The following is a 19,903-nucleotide window of genomic DNA, read 5'->3' on the forward strand; positions in this document are numbered from 1 at the left end:
TTTGCATCATTTATGATTTATTTTATCCACCCGCGACCCACCCGCAAATAATCAGAATGCATTTTTTATTACCCGATCCGCAGCGCCCGTGGATATAGGAAAAGCGGTTTGCAGCGTAAATCTTACTGAAAATACTACATAAATAACTACACAGAGCCGTTGTTCACTGACGAGCTGCGCAAAAAATCGCGCCAATATGAATGTGGTTTTGCGCAGCTCGTCAGTGAACAACGGCTCTGCGTAGTTAATGCTGCTCAATGTGAAAGCCCGCAGGTGATGGAGATTTACCGCTGATTACAGAACCGGCTTTACTGATAAGATGCGCGTTAAATATCGCATGCGATTTATCGTGCAGCCCTACTGAAAATGCAAATTCATTCTCTGCCAGCAGGAGGTGCTTTAAAGCGGGAGAAACAGGTTTCCCCGGTTACAGCTGTACACACAGCAGCGCTGAGCTCACAAACACTGCTTTATCAGGCATATAACATGCAAGATTAAATGAAAATGCCATCGAAAATTTTGTAAAGATAGTCTTCCTTAAGAAATACAGTGATATAAAAACACCGGGCCTCGTTTTGATTTTTAAACGTACAGTACGTGCTCATGTTTATTCAACGAAGCCTTTTGGAAAATCGGTCAGTTTTGATATTGTAGCGGGTCGCCACAAATAAATAAATGTATGGGAAACACATCCCACAGCATTATTTATGATTTATTTTATCCACCCGCAAATAATCTGCATTTGAGCCCAACTTCAGTCTACTCATCACCTTAACTTTAACTGCGTTTGTAGCCGGCGCCATAGCCAGACTGATAAACAAACACAGACCGGAAGTTAACTTCGGGCCAGGCGCGTGCACCCAATGAAACCGTCTATATAAAGCCTGAAGCATCAGAATCGGCATCGGTATCGGCCGATCACCATGACAAGAAATCGGTACTCAGTATCGGCTGCAAAAATCCTGATCGGAGCATCCCTACTTCTAGTTTTTGAGGTCTTTTACCATGACACTTTTCACGTAACTCGATAGCTCTGCATCGAAAGAGCAATGCCGTACCAGGTGAGCTACGAAGCAAGTTTACTACATGAAAAAAGCCAGACATATGGAGCTGGTTATGTGACGCAAACATCAAAATGTATCAGCATACAAAGCATGCACTATGATAACTGTGTTTTAAGGTCATAACATAGTATTGCGCAAGTAAACACACAAAAATACATCTTTATTAAATCAATAATCTGCCCCTATAGTCACAATTTAGATCACAGAGCAAAACGGAAAGTTGTTGTCATTTGACTGCATCTAGTATTAATTTCAGCTGGAAACTGCAGTGAATTTTATGTACTTTTTTGGAATAGAGCCGTTATAAAAAGACTTGTTTCTTAAAGATTTGTGACTATTTGTGATTTGTGAGCTATAATACCTGAGTTAGGCTTACAGTGATGTTAAGGACAATGCACATCTCATAGCTGTCAAATGTCCCATCGTGCTTCCATTTCCTTTTTGCTCTGCGCTCTAATGAAGAATCCAATTAAAGAAGATAGTGAAGCGTGCCACAAGCCAATGAATGTGATCACATTCAAATCACATCCAAAGCAAACCTCACAGAGGAGAGTTTATCTTTTAGAAGTTAAAAATGTTAAAACAAACTTTCAGTATAATATGCAATTGCTATGCAACTATGCAGTGTGGGGGCAAGGGAAACTGTGTGGCCCTACCAGAGGAAACCTAGATTCCTCTATCAAGCAAATTTTCTTACAAAAGCCAAGCCACAAGCCAGATACTACTATAGTCTAATGGGGTCAGAAGGGTTCTCAGAATGGTATCTTTCTGCATAGTTTGGTCTATGAACCACAACATTCACATGGCATACCTGTATTGTAGCACAAATTATGTTAAAAGCTTGCCCTTGGTTAATAAAATAAAAACTTGACCTCGCACCTGTTCAGATTTCACATAAGCGGTTTACTCTGACAGTCATCCCCAGCATACCAGACTGACAGATGTAAGCGATGGAGGTGCATCTCAACTGTGGCCCGCTGTGCTTCTAATAAGAACACAAAAGCAATTCCCCACAATGATAATAGCAAAGGGCATGTTCGTAACAGAAAATATGGTGCTAAACAAACAAATACAATCAAATTAGCAGTGAGAGACCTCAAATCACCTGCTGTGAGCAATGTACCCATTATTATACACAATCTGAAGGTCTCTATGTGAGTTTTGTACATATTACAGAGATAGTTCACCCAAAAATGACAATTCTGTTGTCATTTACTCACCCTCATGTTGTTACAAAACTGTATGACTTGTACAGTATGATGTGTTCGGTAGGGTTTTTTGTCCATACAGTGCAAGTCAATGGGTACTAAAACTCTCTGGTTACCAACATTCTTGATTGCATACATTGCTGTGGTGCCATCAGCCAATCAGAGTTTTTAGCCATATGGCATTACTAGCTCAGTTCCTAGTCGATAGTAATTTATGTTGCTTTGCAAATCTCTAATTCAGAAAATAAGACAAAGCGAAACTTATATTCTTTACGAAAAAAAAAGGAAATGCATTATACATTGAATTACTCTGACTTCAAAATAATAGTGTTCGTTCAACTTGCTTGCACCACTGGAGAGCAAACCCCAGCCTTTTCAATTCACATAAATAATGTCGGAGGTTATAAAAAATGACGAAGTAACTAGATGAAAATATAGTCTTTGGGTATATTGAACTGGGTCACTAAGCAAGCTCCATTACACAGTGCTCTTTAGGCGGTGTAGCGAGGTCTGCAGATGTCTTGCACGCTTGCTGCACTATATGGATGATGATATGTTGGGATAAGGGATTACATGTGCTAAAAAGCCACATTTACATTTAACACAGACTTGCCTTTAAAAATGATAATTTCCTGATTTAGTCTGTGATCTAGTTGTGTATTTTAATCAAAAAGTCAATCCAGTGATTGAATGAACTATAGTCTAACTTAAAGCGCAAAGCAAACAAAAATAACGACTTTATACCACATTTTCGTCTCTACTGTGTCACTTGTGGACGCACGTTCACAAGTGATGCAGTAGAGATGAAAATGTGGAATAAAGTCATTATTTTTGTTTTCTTTGTGCAAAAAAGTATTCTCATAGCTTCATAACTTTACAGTTGAACCACTGATGTCACACTGACTACTTTGTCGATCATCTTGGTACTTTTCTGGACCTTGAACGTGGTAGTTACCTTGCTGTCTATGGGAGGGTCAGAGAGCCCTCAGCTTTCATAAAAAATATCTTAAATTGTGTTCCGAAGATGAACGAAGGTCTTACGGGTTTGGAACAACACGAGGGTGAGTAATTAATGTCAGAATTTTCATTTTTGGGTGAACTAACCCTTTAACATTAACACAAAGCACTGTTATGTCTGCCAACATCTGTTGCTATTTTCTGGGAAAATCTTATTTTTTAATAACCAACAAAAACACAAACCTGAGACCATAAATATCTTTATCTGACAGTTCAGATGGTTATGGTTTGCGATGTGTAGCATTTAAAATCATTTAAAATGAGCAAACGGAAATACATAGTTGTCAACAGCAAAGCTCCTCTGATGTATTTTTTTGTCTTAGGAAACTTAGGAAATATTAAATGAATTATATACTAGCACAAAACGGCAAAAATAGCAACGAGAATCAAATGTATATGTGACAAAATGTGATGTGTCAACATTTTATACTAAATATTGAAACCATAAGAGCCCATGCGACACTGAAGACTGGAGTAATGGCTGCTGAAAATTCAGCATTGCCAAATGCCAACACATAAATAAATTACAATTTAAAATATATTACAATATATTAACATAATTTTAAAATGTAAAAACATTTCACAATATTACATTACTAGTTACAGCATACCAAACTAAAAACTCAAAGCTAAAAAAAGTTTTGTGAAACAATACAAAAATTATGATGTGACATGAAATGAGCAGCCAATGAAGCCATAACCCAAAGCAATGGCATTTCTGATGGAAAGGGTGTAAAAGCATCAAGCACACCAGTGACATTTAGAATTAGGAAAGCACTAGGGGAGGATGCTTAACCAGCCATTGGCTGAGGTGTTCTGGTGTTGAAATGCCAGCAGCGTATTTTTTTCTCTCTTTTCCTCTATGTTCCTCACTTTGAGCCAAAGCAGCTGTGACATAGCCGTTTTTCTGTTTTTTTACGGCTTTGCACCACTCAGTAAGCAGAAAATACGAGATGCTTAGAACACCCAAGGGTGGATTTGACTCATATGTTAATCCCAAAGGTGATTGAACCTTACCTGGAACAGTTGAAAAATTGTCCTTGCCCTCTTCTTTCATTTTAAATTCTAATTAAATTCCAACATGAATCAACGAATGACAGCATATTTAACATGTTGTCATATTTACAACTTCTTCTGCAATTGCCATTGTAACCAGTGCAAACATTAGGTAGACTACTTGATAAACTCAAAGTTTCTAGCATCTTACCAAACTGTGCTGCAAAGCTATCCTGTGGCAGAAGAAGGAAAAGTTAAAGTAATATTTATTGTTCTGATCAAACAACAGAACATTTTCCCGGCACATTCAAAATCTTCTGCTTCTATGTGCAACAAATTGAAAATATATTGTTATATTTCAAAAAGGTATTCATACCTGATTTTTGGAAGCTCAACACAGAACAGCAATTCCTATTTAATTTCAAATGTTTAAAGACTAAGCTCAAAGTCTGAAAAGATGGAGTTGCTCTTTGACTGAAGGGTAAAAAGAGCGAAAAGAAAGTAAACTCCTCACTGTCTTTCTCTATTCCTTCCCATGAGTAAGCTAGTCTGTATTGAGGCATCACGAACCCTCATTCCTTCTGTTCTATGCCAAGTCTATAAATACCATGGCCCTTGTGGAGGCCTTGCATCAGCATTTGCCCTTGAGCTCCTCTATCCAAGCATACATCAAAGAAGGTTTCCAGCTGTGGGGTGTATTGGATAGATTACTGCCTAGGACCCTCTATAACAAGGATTGGCCAACACTCGGTCCATGCCAAATCCCAGCTACACAAAGTTCTCCTCTGAGTATACTGCTTAAGGCATGCTATTAACCAATCCCTTGTTCCTTATACTCCCTTTTAAGTGTCAACTTTCACCTCTTTTCTACTTTTCTCTACACGCACAAGTGAACATGAAACATAGAAAATGCAATAAGATAGGTGCACATTCTTTCTATACTTCTTTATTACTCCAAAGCCATGTCTTTTTGTTGCCAATCCATCTTTAATGCCATGTGAACCCTCCGTTGAATGTACACTTCAACTGAGTTTACACTTTCTCATCCATTTTACATCCTCGCTTCAATCTACAGTACGTCTATAATGCCTGAACCATTCTAACTCTCAATCCCACATGCAAAATCTAACCTGTTCCTTTACACGTGTTGAACATCACAATTAGACAGGGTAGATAAACAACAAACCCGCAAAACCCTCCATTTACATAACAGTGTCAATTTCAGTATTCATATATTTTCAGTATACTGATATTAAAATGGCAAATTTTAGGGTAGCTAACTAGCTAACTACAGCTAAGCAAATCAAATTCTGAAAAGCAATATGTACACACACATATGTACATATATATACATATATGAGTGATGAAAAATGGGTTGACAAAGAATGGGGAAAAAACAACCATTAGCTGTGAATGCATCTGTCTAGAATGCACTTTTCACAAAATAAAATAAGAAAAGATCGAGCAGCACCTTTTTTAATGCTCTGTCACAACAGGTCAATCAAGTGCTTACTTATGGCATAAAGAGAAGAGAGAATCTAATAGACATCTCCCTCCATTCTGACACTTTTATGAGCTGTTATAGTTTATTCAAATTGTCCTATTTACAGCTGTGTAAAGAGTGAAATTAAAACTATAACTCAAGGGCAGAATGTCATACGGATGATATTACTATAGATGTTGGCCTACACGTGCAACAGCAAAGCTCCTCTGATGTATGTTTTGTATTTACGTCTAAAACTTATACTACTACAAAACTGCAAAAAAGGGCAAAGTGTGTATACGTGACAAGATGTGTCTAATGTTCCACTATATTTTATTCTAAATGTTTAAAAGGTAACCACAAGAGCCCATTTGTGACCCTGGACCACAAAACCAGTCTTAAGACGCATGGGTATATTTTTAGCAATAGCCAAAAAAAACATTGTCAAAATTATAGATTTTTCTTTTATGCCAAAAATCATTAGGATATTAAGTAAAGATCATGTTCCATGAAGATATTTTGTAAATTTCCTACCGTAAATATATCACAACTTAACTTTTTATTAGTAATATGCATTGCTAAGAACTTCATTTGGACAACTTTAAAGGTGATTTTCTCAATATTTTGATTTTTTTGCACCCTCAGATTCCAGACTTTCAAATAGTTGTATCTCGGCCAAATATTGTCCTATCCTAACAAACCATACATCAATAGAAAGCTTATTTAATCAGCTTCCAGATGATGTGTAAATATCAGTTTCGAAAAATTGACCCTTATGACTGGTTTTGCAGTCCAGGGTCACATTTGTGTTACAAAACAGATTTTTACTTCCTCAGTCTGTCTTCATGCAAGACTTTGAGGGGCTGATGGAATCTGTACAAGAAAAAAAAATATTTGTAAATATTAATCTGTAAATACCCCTTGAACACCTATTAGCATCAGCAGTCTCTTTTAGTGAGTAAACCTCCATGGTTTCAGATGTGACAGTGTGTTGGCAAAGGTCCAGATGCTCGGAGAGAACTTGTTTTATGATTCCTAAAGTAACCAATACCTCAAATATCTCCTTGTCTTTCTCACAGTGATTTCTTTGTATTACCAACTTCCATTTAAACTAACATTGTTCCAGAAACATTATCTGCTAATTTGTGTATAAAGCAGTTTAGGCAGTGGTTGTCCTAACACAACAGATGAAAAGCATCCGCATTTGTCCCTCTGCCAGGCTCACGCAGTTAATTGTCTTAGACTGAAAATAAATTTTAAAAAAAACTATGATTTATGCTCAGTAATTACAATCAGAAAAAATGTAGCATTTTTGCCAAGTTCTCAAGTTTAAGCAGCAAAATGAAAAATGCAAAATGAACACAACTCCAATTATTTGGCTGATAAAGAATTACACTGCAATAAGCAGCATTAACTACTCAACAAATGTATGATCAATGGGATGTGCATACCCCACAAACAACAGAAAAGAGCCACTCTGTTTTTGGCTGGCAGGCCACTGGCTAGGCATTAAATGTTTAATAATGTAAAGCTGTGTTTAAGCTGCTTGTGTGGAGATACTTAAAGAAAAGGTTAGGACATCACGGCCGTACAATCATCACTTCCAAACCTCTTAAGCCATAACAGGAGAGCTCTCATTAAAACAGTATTCACCCTCAAAAGACACAATCAACTAAAGACTCTACAATCAAGTAAAATAAGTTTACTTAAAGCCTTTGTCATCGCTGTGTACTGCAGTAATTAATCCTCAAATTAAACAAATGAGCAATTAGAGGAGAAAGTAATTATTATGATTTAATTTGTTTGAGCGAGCAGTCCTTTGAGGCATGATTTAATGTCTAGGTATTCCTGCAGAGTGAATATTCATTAGCCCAAAAGTCGTGCTCCCTCTAGTGAATTGTTTGACAATGGTCTTACATGCTTTGACTGCCTGAAACACACTAATACATTGTAAGGTGAACTCGCAGTTAATAAAAAAATAAGATCTGCAAATTAAATTATGATTTAATACATTTAAATAAACACTTCTGGGATTTACACAGATTTCTTTGTATGAAATATGATTTTTAATTGTTTTTTTTTTTATTTAGACTGTGTTCAAAAGTTTGGGGTTTGTAAAAAAAATTTTTTTTAAGTTTCTAAAAGAAGTCTTATGCTTGCCCAGGCTTCATTTATGTGATTAAAAAACAGCAATAGTGTGAATTACTGTTATAATTAAATATAATTGTAACAATATTTCATGTATAACTCTTTCATTTCAATACGTTTTAATTTATTCCTTTCATGACAAAGTTGAATTTTCAGCAGCCATTCCTGCAGCTGACAAAGTCACATGACTCATATTTTCCCAGATTCTTTAATGAATGGAATGATCAAAAGAACAGCATTTACTGTATGAAGTTTCTGGTCCCCATTTACTTGTATAGTATTTTCTTTTCCATGACATGGAAGTCAATGGGGACTAACAACTGTTTGGTTACCCACATTCTTTAAAATATCTTCTTTTGTGTTTAGCAGAAGAAAAATTATACAGGTTTGGAACAACTTGTGGGTGAGTAAATGATGTCAGTTTGGGTGAACTATCCCTTTAAGTGAATGGTATAAATATTGGCACAGTTGGTTACTGTCAAGGCAACCTAGTTGAGCGACTGGGGCAGCAAGGTGCCAAAGTCTGTGTTAGGATAAAGCTAAGAACCACTTAGTCCAAAGTCCAGAACCACTCTGATCAACAGTGAGTGAGTAAATATCCTACAGAGATGCAGGGGTGCAAAACACAACTTAACAGAAGTTGAAATACACAACAAAAGAGTTATGAAGCATACCAGACTAGTTGTGTTCTGGCAATTAGTCTGTTCTGTTTGAGCGGTGAAAACATTTGGCACGTTGTCCATTTCTGATTGTCTTTTTTTGGGAACATGACAGAAAATAAAATTAATGATAAGAATTAAACAGACTCTTTCAAAACATTAGAAATTCTGCATTTTCACAGCAGGTGTGTTGTAATTTGGTCAACAAGATGAGTGCACATTAACCTATGATGCAATAAATTTTCCAAAAAAGAATGATTCAGAGGTAAGCATAGCACAGAGTCTTTTGCAAAAGAACCAACAACATGAAATTTACAACAATGAGCAGAACATGGAAGCAGCTTTGCTTGCTCTTTGGTAAGCATTGTTTAGATTACTTCACATCATGCATGCTAAATCTTGAATGATTTGATTATTATATATCTATAAAGATTTTTACTGGAGATGTCTTTGTGATTTTCTACAGCATTTCTATCGACTACAGCTCATGGAAATAATAATTCTTCCTGTTCTTCCTCTGAATTTACTTATGAGCAGATTGACAAACAGCTTCAGGTATAGAATTATCTACAGCTACAATGCAGACTCAAACTATCTATTTACTTACAAAATGTTATTTTAATAAAATCATTGTTGACTATTGCAGGTACGTATAAAAATAAAATGAGATTTTTATATTAAACTCTCTTTATTTAGGCTATGAAAAATTGTTTTGAAACAATATCTATTACATGGACAGCATACCAAAACGCAAACATTTTTAACCAACTACAAACACTGACTGATATCATCCAGAAGCAACAAAATGAAGGTAATTCAATAACCCTCTCCGAAAAAGGTTCTAAACAACATACTATGAGATTATCCTACCATGTTTTACTCGCTAGCATATACTTAATGTTTTACTCAACAGCATATAGGCTGTTTTTCCAAAACTTCAATATAGTGCAATATCATCTCATAAGACATTTTCAGTTGCAAACATAGCACGGCAACCAGGTATCAGATGTGTACCATGTGCAATTACTTTTAAATATAGTTGAAAGACAGCAAGTTAAACAGCTAAAATGTATGTCTATAAAGTATTGAACAGATCCTCTCTTCACAGAGTTACGAAGGTTACTGCCAGCAAACTGTCCAGCTCCAGATGTGCCAGAGGATGGAGGCCTGCTGTGTATATCTGTGAAGAACAAGGTCTACTGTAAACCTATGTGCAATGCGGTATATTGTACATTATTCTCATTGCTATAATGACACATTTTATTTTTGCTATGTTTTTTTTTTAATTATACTATAAATTACATTTCTGAGTTTAGGGTTTCTGCGGGTATTGAAAAGGTCTTAAATCAAAGCAGAAATTCTTAAATTCATAAAGTCATGACATTCAATTTTGTATGCACTGCAAACAAAAAAAAAGAAAAGATCTTCCTCCGTACTTTTGTCTTGTTTTCTAAAACAAATATCTAAACATCTTTAAATACATTTACTGGAGATTGAAAATGAAGAAGTCGTATGAAGCTGAACAAAAATATTTATGATTAAGAATAAATATCTGATATAATATAATTTTCCCTTTTAATGAATTTAATTTTTCTGACTACATTGGCAGAAATTTGTTCTTGTTATAATCACAAAGTTTTTTTGATAAATTTATCAGAAAACAAGACTTATCTTTTTATTTCATTTTGCGTCTCTAGTAAATGTATCTTAATTTAAGAACTTGCAAAGAGTATGTGCACTTTTGTAAAATGTTTGCAAATGCTTTTTTCACTTTTATATGGACTACTGAATAGACACTTTATTTGAAGTTTAATGCGAAAAGTAGTGAAACTCTAAATGTATAAATAAACCTAATCAAAACGTTCTACAAACGTGTTCACTTGAACACTTGAAGCAAATGACATACTTAAGGGGTCCTATTATGCTTTTTCACTTTTTCAACTTTAGTTAGTCTGTAATGTTGCTGTTTGAGCATAAAAAAGATCTGCAAAGTTACAAAGCCAGACTGGGGAGAGAGGTGTTGTAATAATGTAAAATATTCGAACAACCTAGTATGAGAGCCTGTTCTAGTACATCCTCCAAAACAAAATCAAGACTGTAAAAGAGCATAATAGGACCCCTTTAAGCAATGAAGCGCAAAGACTGCAAGTGTGGCTACTGTGACAGGTTGTACTTTGCAAGTGTGCAAGTTCCACTTCAACAGACTTCAACAGACAGAACCCACTGATTCATCAGCACCTCCCAGTGGACAACCCAAGATATTGACAACAAGCTTAACAACAGAATCCATGCCAGTCCTATAGGGTACACACCACTATCCTAAAAACAAAACATTTATTCTTCTGTATTTAATCTTTCTATGCAAACAGGGTTATGATTTCAGTTTTATAAGAAGATCAAGGCTGTTTGAGGAATGCAGTTCTGCCACACAAGAGAAGTGGACAACACAGTTCATTGGTGGCAACAGGCTGGCTATATGCGACAGTAAGTTCTGAAAACATTACACATGCCCGTTTGTTTAAATTTGACTATATTATGGAGAAATCTCTTAGGTTTACTGGTACCATTCTCTAATGTAAATCCTGAATAGTATAGTACTGCATGCTAAGGTGTTCTGAATGAGGTGTTCTTACATCTCCCATTAACTTCTCTCTGCAGAGTCCCGCATTGCAGTGTCAGGAGCCCCTTCTGCCTACTTCCCTGAGGGCCAGGACTGTCAGAAAATAAAGAGCGATGAACAACTAATGGGGAACATCACAAAAATCTTTCAATCAGAGTTGGTTATGGCAGGCATTACACAATCATTAGAGTCTTCCAGCCTTCTCTGTGGCTGAAACAAGAATTAAGGAGATCTAAAAATTGTTCAGAACTGACATAGTGGATATTCTGTGCAAAGTTCATTTTACTAAAGTTTCTGGAGTCATATAAGTGCAAAAATGTTAATAAAATGTCACACTTAAGGAATTACTGTACATGATGTAACAACTAATGAATCTTCATAATGACAAGGCCCAGTACAGAAATACCCAAGCCTAGTAGATGACAAGGGTAAAGCATAAAGGGCAAACTAACACAGGCAGCATCATTTACAAAGAATTGTTTATTTATTTAGGCCTCTTTATTTTTTTTATTCTAAGTATTAGCAGTTCTAATTGCTGGGGGGAGATTTTCAAAATCTTTAGACATTAGTCATGTTTCTCTAAGCGATTTTACAGTATACAATTAAATATGTTCAGACAATGGGAAAATAAAGCAGCCTATTACTAAGAGGGCTTCAGAGGATTTAATTTCCGTGGCTGGAATAATCTTCCCATTGGGGTCTAAGGAGGAGACAAGAATCAGACAGATCAGCTTAATGGCAGATGTGCACCAGTCATCAAATCTTACCAATCATAGCCTCAGGTCAATGAATCTGCCCCTGTTCATTTTAAACATGATTGCTGGATGTGCAACATTTCCACCATGCTGAGAAATCATGTGTGATTTTCTTTAGACAGCCAAAATAGTCAATTTCCATTTGTGTCCAAAATGTTTAATGACGTATTTAATAACAAAGCAGCAGCCTATTTTTGGAAATTACATGAATGCAATTTATTTGCAAGCATAGATAAAAGCTATGTGTTTTTCTCTTTGGGATGTATTGTTGCAATAGAACCACTAGATGCCAGTGTTATCAGCATTTTAGATAAAACTGCAACGTGAATGCATAACACAGAATCAGTGCATATAACACTGATTCTGTGTTAATAACAAGAACATTTCCACTCTAGAAAGAGCTAGTTTAGTTAAACTTTTTAACAGTACAAATAAGCAATATCTAAACTATAGTTGTTACAATGTTGTTTAAACTGTACATGAAGTCTGTGACCAACTAAATTAAATAATTTAAAGGCAAAACCTAAGTGACAGTAATATAAGCCTACAAAACAGAGGGTTTTTGAAGCACACGCTGAAGTCTCACTGAAGCACTCTCAACAAAATATGCCCTTCTGTGATAACTTCTGCAAAGAAAAAAGTTTACTTCATTGTGTGTATGATACAAAACACATTTCTATTAGCATGTGCCTGGAAAGCTCAATAGCAGTATTCATCTATTTTTCAAACTAAACTGCTTAAAATACTTCCTCAGTGCCTTAGCTTTGGGAATAAGTAGATTGTAGTAGTAGTAGTGTCAATGAGAAAGACCATTTTTAATTTCATTGTGTTTGAAAAAACATAGTTACCAGTTGCAGGGAGTGAATCTCAGAGCTGAGGGTCTCTCGCAGAAGCTCAAGCTCTTCTTCTTTATATAACTCCAGCTCTTTCTTGAGTCTGAATGGCACACACAGGCACATTCAGGAGAACTGGTAATGGTTAACCAATCATGAGGCTCAAAGCAAAATGATACAAGCTTAAAATGACACATGATCTCTTTTCAACATCATATCTTTTCAAATCACCCCAAAAAAATTTAATCTGGTTCAAATCATTCAAGTTTACACTTCATATTATTAAGAGAACTAAAAGAATAGAGAAAGAAGACTTTATTTATAGAACTATTACTGTAATATGTGTACTTTCTGAAAGCTACTTAATATGTATTTGTTAGAAATAATTTTGCAAGGTAACATCAGTCTAAATACTGGTTGTTTATAGATAGATAGATAGATAGATAGATATGATTCATACATTCATACAACAATTCATATTCATATTCAGTCTAAATACTGGTTGTTTATAGATAGATAGATAGATAGATAGATATGATTCATACATTCATACAACAATTCATATTCATATTCAGTCTAAATACTGGTTGTTTATAGATAGATAGATAGATAGATAGATATGATTCATACATTCATACAACAATTCATATTCAGGGAAATGATTGCAGGAAATTTGCACTTATTTTCAGCAGAGCCTGAGGGGTGTCTCTGCTAAAGCGAGCACAGTGAAATCCTCAGCATACTACAAGAAAAGCCAACCTTGAATAAGCACATATTTACTGAGTACAGAATATAATCACAAAAATGACATAAATGGTATACAATCTTCCTTTATCAGGTTACAACTACAACTTTAAGAGAAAAACAAGCCTTAAGGCTCAAATACAGCCACACTGTATGTGATACACACCACAGTCTTGGAAATCCACAATTTTGTCTGTGTAGTAAAGAAATGACTTACGGGACTAATTAAAACTGAATATATACTGTGCCAATGCTTATCTTTTCATATAAAGACATAATTAAATGAGCTACTTTAGACTGAAAAATTGCTTTGAAAAAAGAAAGACATTTTCAAAGTACAGAGTACTGTCATCAGAACAAGAGTAAGCAAACCTCTTTGAAATGAGATGTTTCTTGTTCCAGCTTAATGGGTTTCCAGGATGTAACCAATTAAGGCAAATCAACATAAAATAATGTTTTGTTTGAATGCACATTTTTAAAGTGATTTTAGCATTTACTAATAAAGTTTGAAACAATTATGTTGTATACATTTGCACTCACACAAAACAATAGGGCTGGGTTTTGACACAAATTTCATGATTCGATTCGATTCTCATTCACAAGCTTGCGATTCGATTCGATTACCAATTCGATTCGATGTCAATTATTTTGTATACATATCAGGTACAGTACATGCCAAATTTTCTCAAGGAAAAAAAATCTCTCAACTTATGCTGTAAAATATACATGAGAGTCAGTTGGTACTACATTATTATAATATCGAAGGTTAAAATTAACTGATTTGTTAAAATTTCACTTAATGAAGTTTTTAAAATAATAAAGTTACAATTACATAATATTTCTACTTCAACTTGTTTTTTTTTTATATAAACATAATGGTGGCTGTCATAAAATTATGGATTTATTCAAACAAATTAAACACTGAAGAACGGTAAAATTTATAATGAATATGTTATATGGTGCATATGTTTAGCAAAATGCCCCTCTCTACAGTTTATTTTTCTATCCTGAAATTGGTATTAATGTGGAGGAGATGATCAGTTCACGTGCGTCTTGCGCTGCCGTGTCTGTTGTACTGAGGTGCTACAGCGATCTGTCACTCCACATTAAACAGCGCCAAAGCGGCATTTGTTGTTTGAATACTGCAATACAATAGACAGAATTTGAAACCTGAGACTTTGTTTCATATTAAAAGTACCCAAGCACAATGCTTATTGCAATGTATTGGATGGGAAGTGCCCTTCAACGTTCAGTCCATTAACTGAAAACAGGCTAGACTAATCAATTCTTGGGATTTAAGAATCGATATCGTTCCGTAAAAATGAGAATCGATAATTATCGAGATATCGATATTTTTTACCCAGCCCTACAAAACAACTACAACAAAAAAAATTTTTTATCTATTTGGTATGACCTGCAAATAAGGAATGTGAATAAGCTCACAAAATACTACTGGAAATCAACTTGGAGGTTTGTTTAAGTTAAAGAAAATCTTATTCAGAGTCATAAAACATTTAAAACTAGAAACATCTTCACATTAGCAAAATAGATCACTAAAACCTTGCAATGTAGTAAAGTTTGGGATGCCGAGTCTCTCTCATAACTTCCACTTACATAGACACTGTTAATTTTAACTGACATGTGTTCAATGGCAGATGATCAATAGAGGGGAAAAACTGCCCTATGCACGATGGGGGCATGTGTTTAAGTGTGATTCATGACTACATAGGAGAGGAATGAACACATCCTGAGCTTAGCAGCGCTGTCCCAAAAGCCTCATCCTCAGCACATCCTGTGAGCTTATACAGCCTGTCCAATTAATGAGGAAGATTTGTGCTACGCTCCACACACTACCCCCACGCATGATTTACGCACCCCAGTGGAGGAACTTTCTTCCTGAGAAAGGCTAGCTATCGATCCCCTTTCCATCATCACTTCCTAGTGGGGCGCTGATCTGAAGGAGTTGTGTTTACCAGCTTTGGACCGGACATAGTAAGCAACATATCAAAGACCTAATTAATAGAATGGACCTAATGCTGCATTATTTACACATGGTGAAGTGACAGGAGGAGGAAGATGGAGAGATGGATGAAGGGAAATTCAGCAATATTTACTCACGCTCCTCATGGATCATGCTATCACACTAACATTACGATAGGTGAGAACTTTCTTGCCTAATACAGGTGCTGTCTGTCAAGGGTTTCTGACGGACCATGAGCCTCTCTGTATTCAAACTCTCTGTCAGAGCCACTGCTTCCTTCAGATCTCTCTCTGTATCTGCAGACGATCAGAAAAATAAAGGGATGAGAGGCCTATTTTGACACACTGATATTTCTAAACTTTGTTAGAGGAAGTTCAGAGGAAGTGAGCAGAGCCCTGTTTTACCTGTAAGCTGTGATTGTATATCCTGGAGCTCAGCTTCTAGTGATCTCTTCTCTGCCTCCATGGAGCTTAGCAAAGTGTTCTTTTGCTTCAGCAAGTCCATCTCTGAGGAACAGCAAAGGTGACAACTTAAGTAACCTGCTGGCAGGTGGTTAGAGCTACAACAAACAGTCCTTTGAAGAACAAGCAATGATAACTTTGTGGATGCCTTCTGAATACAAAGCTTTGTTTTCACCTTGTCATACCATCTTTATACCTTCGGATATGTTTTTATCTAAACCTGTGAAACAACCATGCATTTTCTGCAAGCTGAATGGCACATTTCAGCATGTCAACAAAGGCTAGGTAGTCATTCAGTGCTTGTTAATCTTGGCTCAAATAGTTTGCTAAATCTTATGGGTGAATGATTTACATTATGATAGCTTCCATAGCTGAGTCAAAAATACTTTAAAATATTTAGTTACATTTTTCTTAAACATTGACTTTATTCAGCAATGAGAATGCATTAAATTGATTGACAGTGAAAGTAAAAACAATGTTACAAAGAATTTATGTTTCAAAATTATACTGTTCTTTTGAACTTTTTATTAATCAAAGAATTCTGAAAGAAAAATGCATTGCAATTTTCAAAGAAATATTAAGCAGCAAAACTGTTTTCAACATTCCAACACTGTTTCTTTAGCACCAATTCAGCATATTATAATGATTTCTAATGTGACACTGAAAACTGGAGTAATGGCTGCTGAAAATTCAGTTTTACATCACGTTTTGAAAAATTATCAAAATAGAAAACGTTTCCTAAAATGGAAAAAAAATTTTTTTCAGTATTACTGTTTTACTGTACCTTTTGATACAAAAAAAAGTCTTGACGTGCTGAGACTTAAAAAACTTACTAACCATACATTTTTGAACAGTACTATACATAATGATGGATAATTGCCTGATATTAAAACTTATGTGTAAGCCTGTATTATCTTATTCAGCAGTGACTGTAAACTATCCATTCCCCGCAACTACTGGATTCATTTAGATCAGATCTGTCTTATGTACGGTAGTTTGTTTGTAATACATTGATGTGCAGTGCATTAAATACTTTTGTCTGATTTTTAAAAACAATAATAAAAAAAACGTTCACCTTTGTGTAGAGTTTCAGCTTCCAGCTCCAAGCTCTGGATTTTAGATAGGGTTTGGGTGTGAAAAACAGCATTTCTGTTGCTGATTAGGTTGTATTCACTGTTGAAAGTTATCATGTCCTTCAAGAATTTCTCTCTTTCTTCACAGGATTCTCTTTTCAGTCTGTCCTGAAATTTAAAATAATGGAAAGGCTATTATGCAGATTACAAATAGTACAAAAGCATTATTTTAACACTTCAGCGTGTGCATTGTAGTGGATGATGGATAATGCAAGGTCTGAAAACTTTCTTTATCAGTCCACATGATGGTGACTATTTTCATAATTATAATAATATCGTTTCAGACTTAACTTTGTTGTGTTTTAATGGAGTGTGTAATTAGGAGACAATGGTCTTTCCAAAAAGAAGGAATATAACTCCAATGTGGAAGGTTGTATGTACCAGGTTTTCTTTGAGATCCCTCTGCATTCCAAGGAGTTCCTCTTTCTGCCTTTCCAGCTGATCTTGTCGCTTTCTCATCAATACAAACTGCAGTTTGGTTTCAGCCAGGAGCTGAGCCTACAATCACAAATTAATCATGAATTTGATCAGTGTCTTGTGTCAGATGGTCCCCAAATGAAGCATCCCACAAAATAAACTTTGCATTCACAGCAGTGACGTTTTCTAACTGGCTGCACAAAGACATTGCGGCAGCACAGCATGTTGCTCATCTGTCGGATCAGTGGCTTCAGTGCTGTTGGTTAAGGTAAGCTTATATCATTTTGTTTGTAGGTCATTCTGTAATTGGCATAGCATTGCCTTTTGGAATTCAAGTCTCTGCTTCTCTCCTTTTACCAGCTCAGTCAAGTGTGAAAGACATCAACGATCCTTCAGGTAATTATTCTCTACCTGGCTTCAAAGAATGCACGCAAATTACGTCTCATAATTACACGGGACGCGTTGGTCTTACCAAACATATTACGCAGAAAATTAGACACGTCTTTTGTAACATTCACTATCTCAGGTGGATCACTGAGGTCATTCAAGGAGTCTGTACTAAATGTTTTAAACTTGCCACAATGCATAATGGATGAATTGTGAAAATGCTAAACATACATTTTATACAAATATTTATCTTCACTGCATGATTATCAGTTTATGTGAATAGGACACATCTGCTTTTGCATTCAGAATCCTATAGTCAGTCTCTGTATTGACCTCAGTATTCATGTAATGACCTCTTTAATCGAATGATTCAATTGCTCATTGACTTACTATGTCTGACATTGGTAGCAAACAAACTGTATACCATATGTTTGCAAGGTTAATTGTATTTTTAACGGTTTTCAACAATAATACTAATGTAATCTGAAAGAAACGAGATTGATTTTGCAGTGCCGCTTTGAATTGATCCACTCCATTTTAATGTATCCTGTCCATTAGATGAAGTGTTTTAATCATGAAACAGAATGCCTTTTCACAGCGCCAAAGGATATTAATACTGCATATCAGCTTTCTGCACAGATAAACTTTAAGATGAGTGACAGTGCACATCCTTTGCTGTGTGGCAATATTTCTATCCGAGGTAGGCCTATGCATTCACATAACACTTAAGAAAAATGAAAAGGGAAATTAATCTTTTCTAATCTGTCATTATGCGTCTCTTTTTAAACACTGGGTAACTGACCATACCTTCTCATCCAGCTCACGATGTGCGTCCTCCAGTTTTTCACGCGAGGAGTTTATTTTGTCCTGAACACTCTTGATGGCAGCTTTAACTGAATGAGCAAAATAACGAACATTTTCTAACGCTACAAGCTTAATTTTGTACAAACTTAAGAAATATTTAAATATTTAATGTGAAATAATTATATTGGTGTTTCTTCACGTTTAAAAACACTCGCGAGTTCATCTCAAATTAACCGTTAACTAATCTGCTGTTACCTTCATGAAGCTGCTTGATGTTTTCTGACACCTGCTGCTCTGTCAATAAAATTTGCTCAAAAAGAGTGTCTAGACTCATTTTTATTATTATAACAATAATAATGAGGGGGAAAAAAACAGGAAAGGTTAGTTTGTAATTGGTGTTTCGCGGGGAAAGCGTTTCAAAATAAACGTAGTAGATGAGAGGGCTACTCTACTCACGCGATGCGCATGCGCAGTACCTGTTTACTGAGCGTAAACGCATGCGCAGCAACAACGATTTTCTCCAGTCCGCACTATACACTTTAATTCATGTTGATTAACGCAAATAAACAAACTTTGCCTAATCTACGATGAACTTCTTGGTAGACCAGAACTAGTATATGTATCTATACTATAGCTATATATACTTATGTTTTTCTTTATTTATAATTTTATATTTCAAGCATAATATTATTTAATTGTAACTTATATGTGCAACTTAATGTTTAAATGGGCTGTTTCATTGTATATATACCACATCAGATGCAGGTTATCTGCCTCCTTAGCAGTGTAAAGATGGCAAAAGAAGATGAATCTGTTCTTGGTACCTGGAGTCAGGTGACTTTATTCTCATTATTATTTCAGATCAAATTATTCAGAAGTTGCACTGGCGTTACCCCATTGAGAGCATGTAGAGTGGATACTGACAATGGCATTAACTTCCAGGCAGTGGCCGTCCGATAAATAGCCTTGCAGTAGCCTACCCACCAATGATTCACTGGCAGAGGTGTACCTAGACACACCACCTGTGAGAAATGTGTAAGCCCATGAGATAGCTCAGTCATTTGGCCTCCTAAACTAACGGTTTCATTCATCACCAGATTACTTTGAAGTGCAATTTAAACTGTCAATCTCCCTATTGTTTGGCGTTTGTAAGCACAGTCAGCAATCAATAACTTTAATTTGGTGCCATTTGG

General features: G+C 35.6%; 2 protein-coding genes across 3 annotated transcripts; one reads left to right on the forward strand and one right to left on the reverse strand.

Annotated features, from left to right (window-relative positions):
- The first annotated feature begins 8,828 nt into the window (after positions 1–8,828).
- On the forward strand, positions 8,829–11,653 carry LOC107666573 (uncharacterized). The gene is made up of 6 exons (XM_016457985.1): positions 8,829–8,932; positions 9,042–9,130; positions 9,272–9,386; positions 9,684–9,796; positions 10,945–11,059; positions 11,234–11,653. Exons 1-6 carry the CDS (start codon positions 8,881–8,883, stop codon positions 11,407–11,409), a joined length of 660 nt encoding a protein of 219 aa, XP_016313471.1. The 5' UTR covers positions 8,829–8,880; the 3' UTR covers positions 11,410–11,653.
- A 43-nt stretch (positions 11,654–11,696) lies between these two features.
- LOC107666572 (coiled-coil domain-containing protein 172) lies at positions 11,697–19,199 on the reverse strand. 2 transcript variants are annotated; one of them, XM_016457983.1, is made up of 8 exons: positions 18,966–19,199; positions 18,714–18,799; positions 17,484–17,600; positions 17,045–17,210; positions 15,913–16,014; positions 15,702–15,804; positions 12,799–12,886; positions 11,697–11,895 (listed from the first exon to the last, which is right to left on the reverse strand). In XM_016457983.1, the coding sequence occupies exons 1-8, from the start codon at positions 19,042–19,044 to the stop codon at positions 11,839–11,841; spliced, it is 798 nt and encodes a 265-aa protein (XP_016313469.1). In that variant the 5' UTR covers positions 19,045–19,199; the 3' UTR covers positions 11,697–11,838. The 2 variants fall into 2 exon arrangements, with proteins under 2 accessions (XP_016313469.1, XP_016313470.1); XM_016457984.1 differs by having other exon boundaries at positions 11,697–12,576.
- Positions 19,200–19,903: the final 704 nt, after the last annotated feature.

The sequence above is a fragment of the Sinocyclocheilus anshuiensis genome, unplaced genomic scaffold (genome assembly GCF_001515605.1).
Source record: "Sinocyclocheilus anshuiensis isolate Anshui unplaced genomic scaffold, SAMN03320099.WGS_v1.1 scaffold63, whole genome shotgun sequence".
In the NCBI taxonomy this organism is placed as follows: domain Eukaryota; kingdom Metazoa; phylum Chordata; class Actinopteri; order Cypriniformes; family Cyprinidae; genus Sinocyclocheilus; species Sinocyclocheilus anshuiensis.

Bases quoted from the DNA above. Each gene is read 5' to 3' on its own strand.
- LOC107666572 (XM_016457983.1), bottom strand. From the start codon at position 19,044: ATGAGTCTAGACACTCTTTTTGAGCAAATTTTATTGACAGAGCAGCAG. The intron at 17,601-18,713 runs GTATGGTCAGTT...TTGTGATTGTAG, and splicing joins ATCGTGAGCTGGATGAGAAG to GCTCAGCTCCTGGCTGAAAC. The intron at 17,211-17,483 runs GTACATACAACC...TTTAAATTTCAG, and splicing joins GGGATCTCAAAGAAAACCTG to GACAGACTGAAAAGAGAATC.
- LOC107666573 (XM_016457985.1), top strand. From the start codon at position 8,881: ATGAAATTTACAACAATGAGCAGAACATGGAAGCAGCTTTGCTTGCTC. The intron at 8,933-9,041 runs GTAAGCATTGTT...GATTTTCTACAG, and splicing joins GCAGCTTTGCTTGCTCTTTG to CATTTCTATCGACTACAGCT. The intron at 9,797-10,944 runs GTATATTGTACA...CTATGCAAACAG, and splicing joins GTAAACCTATGTGCAATGCG to GGTTATGATTTCAGTTTTAT.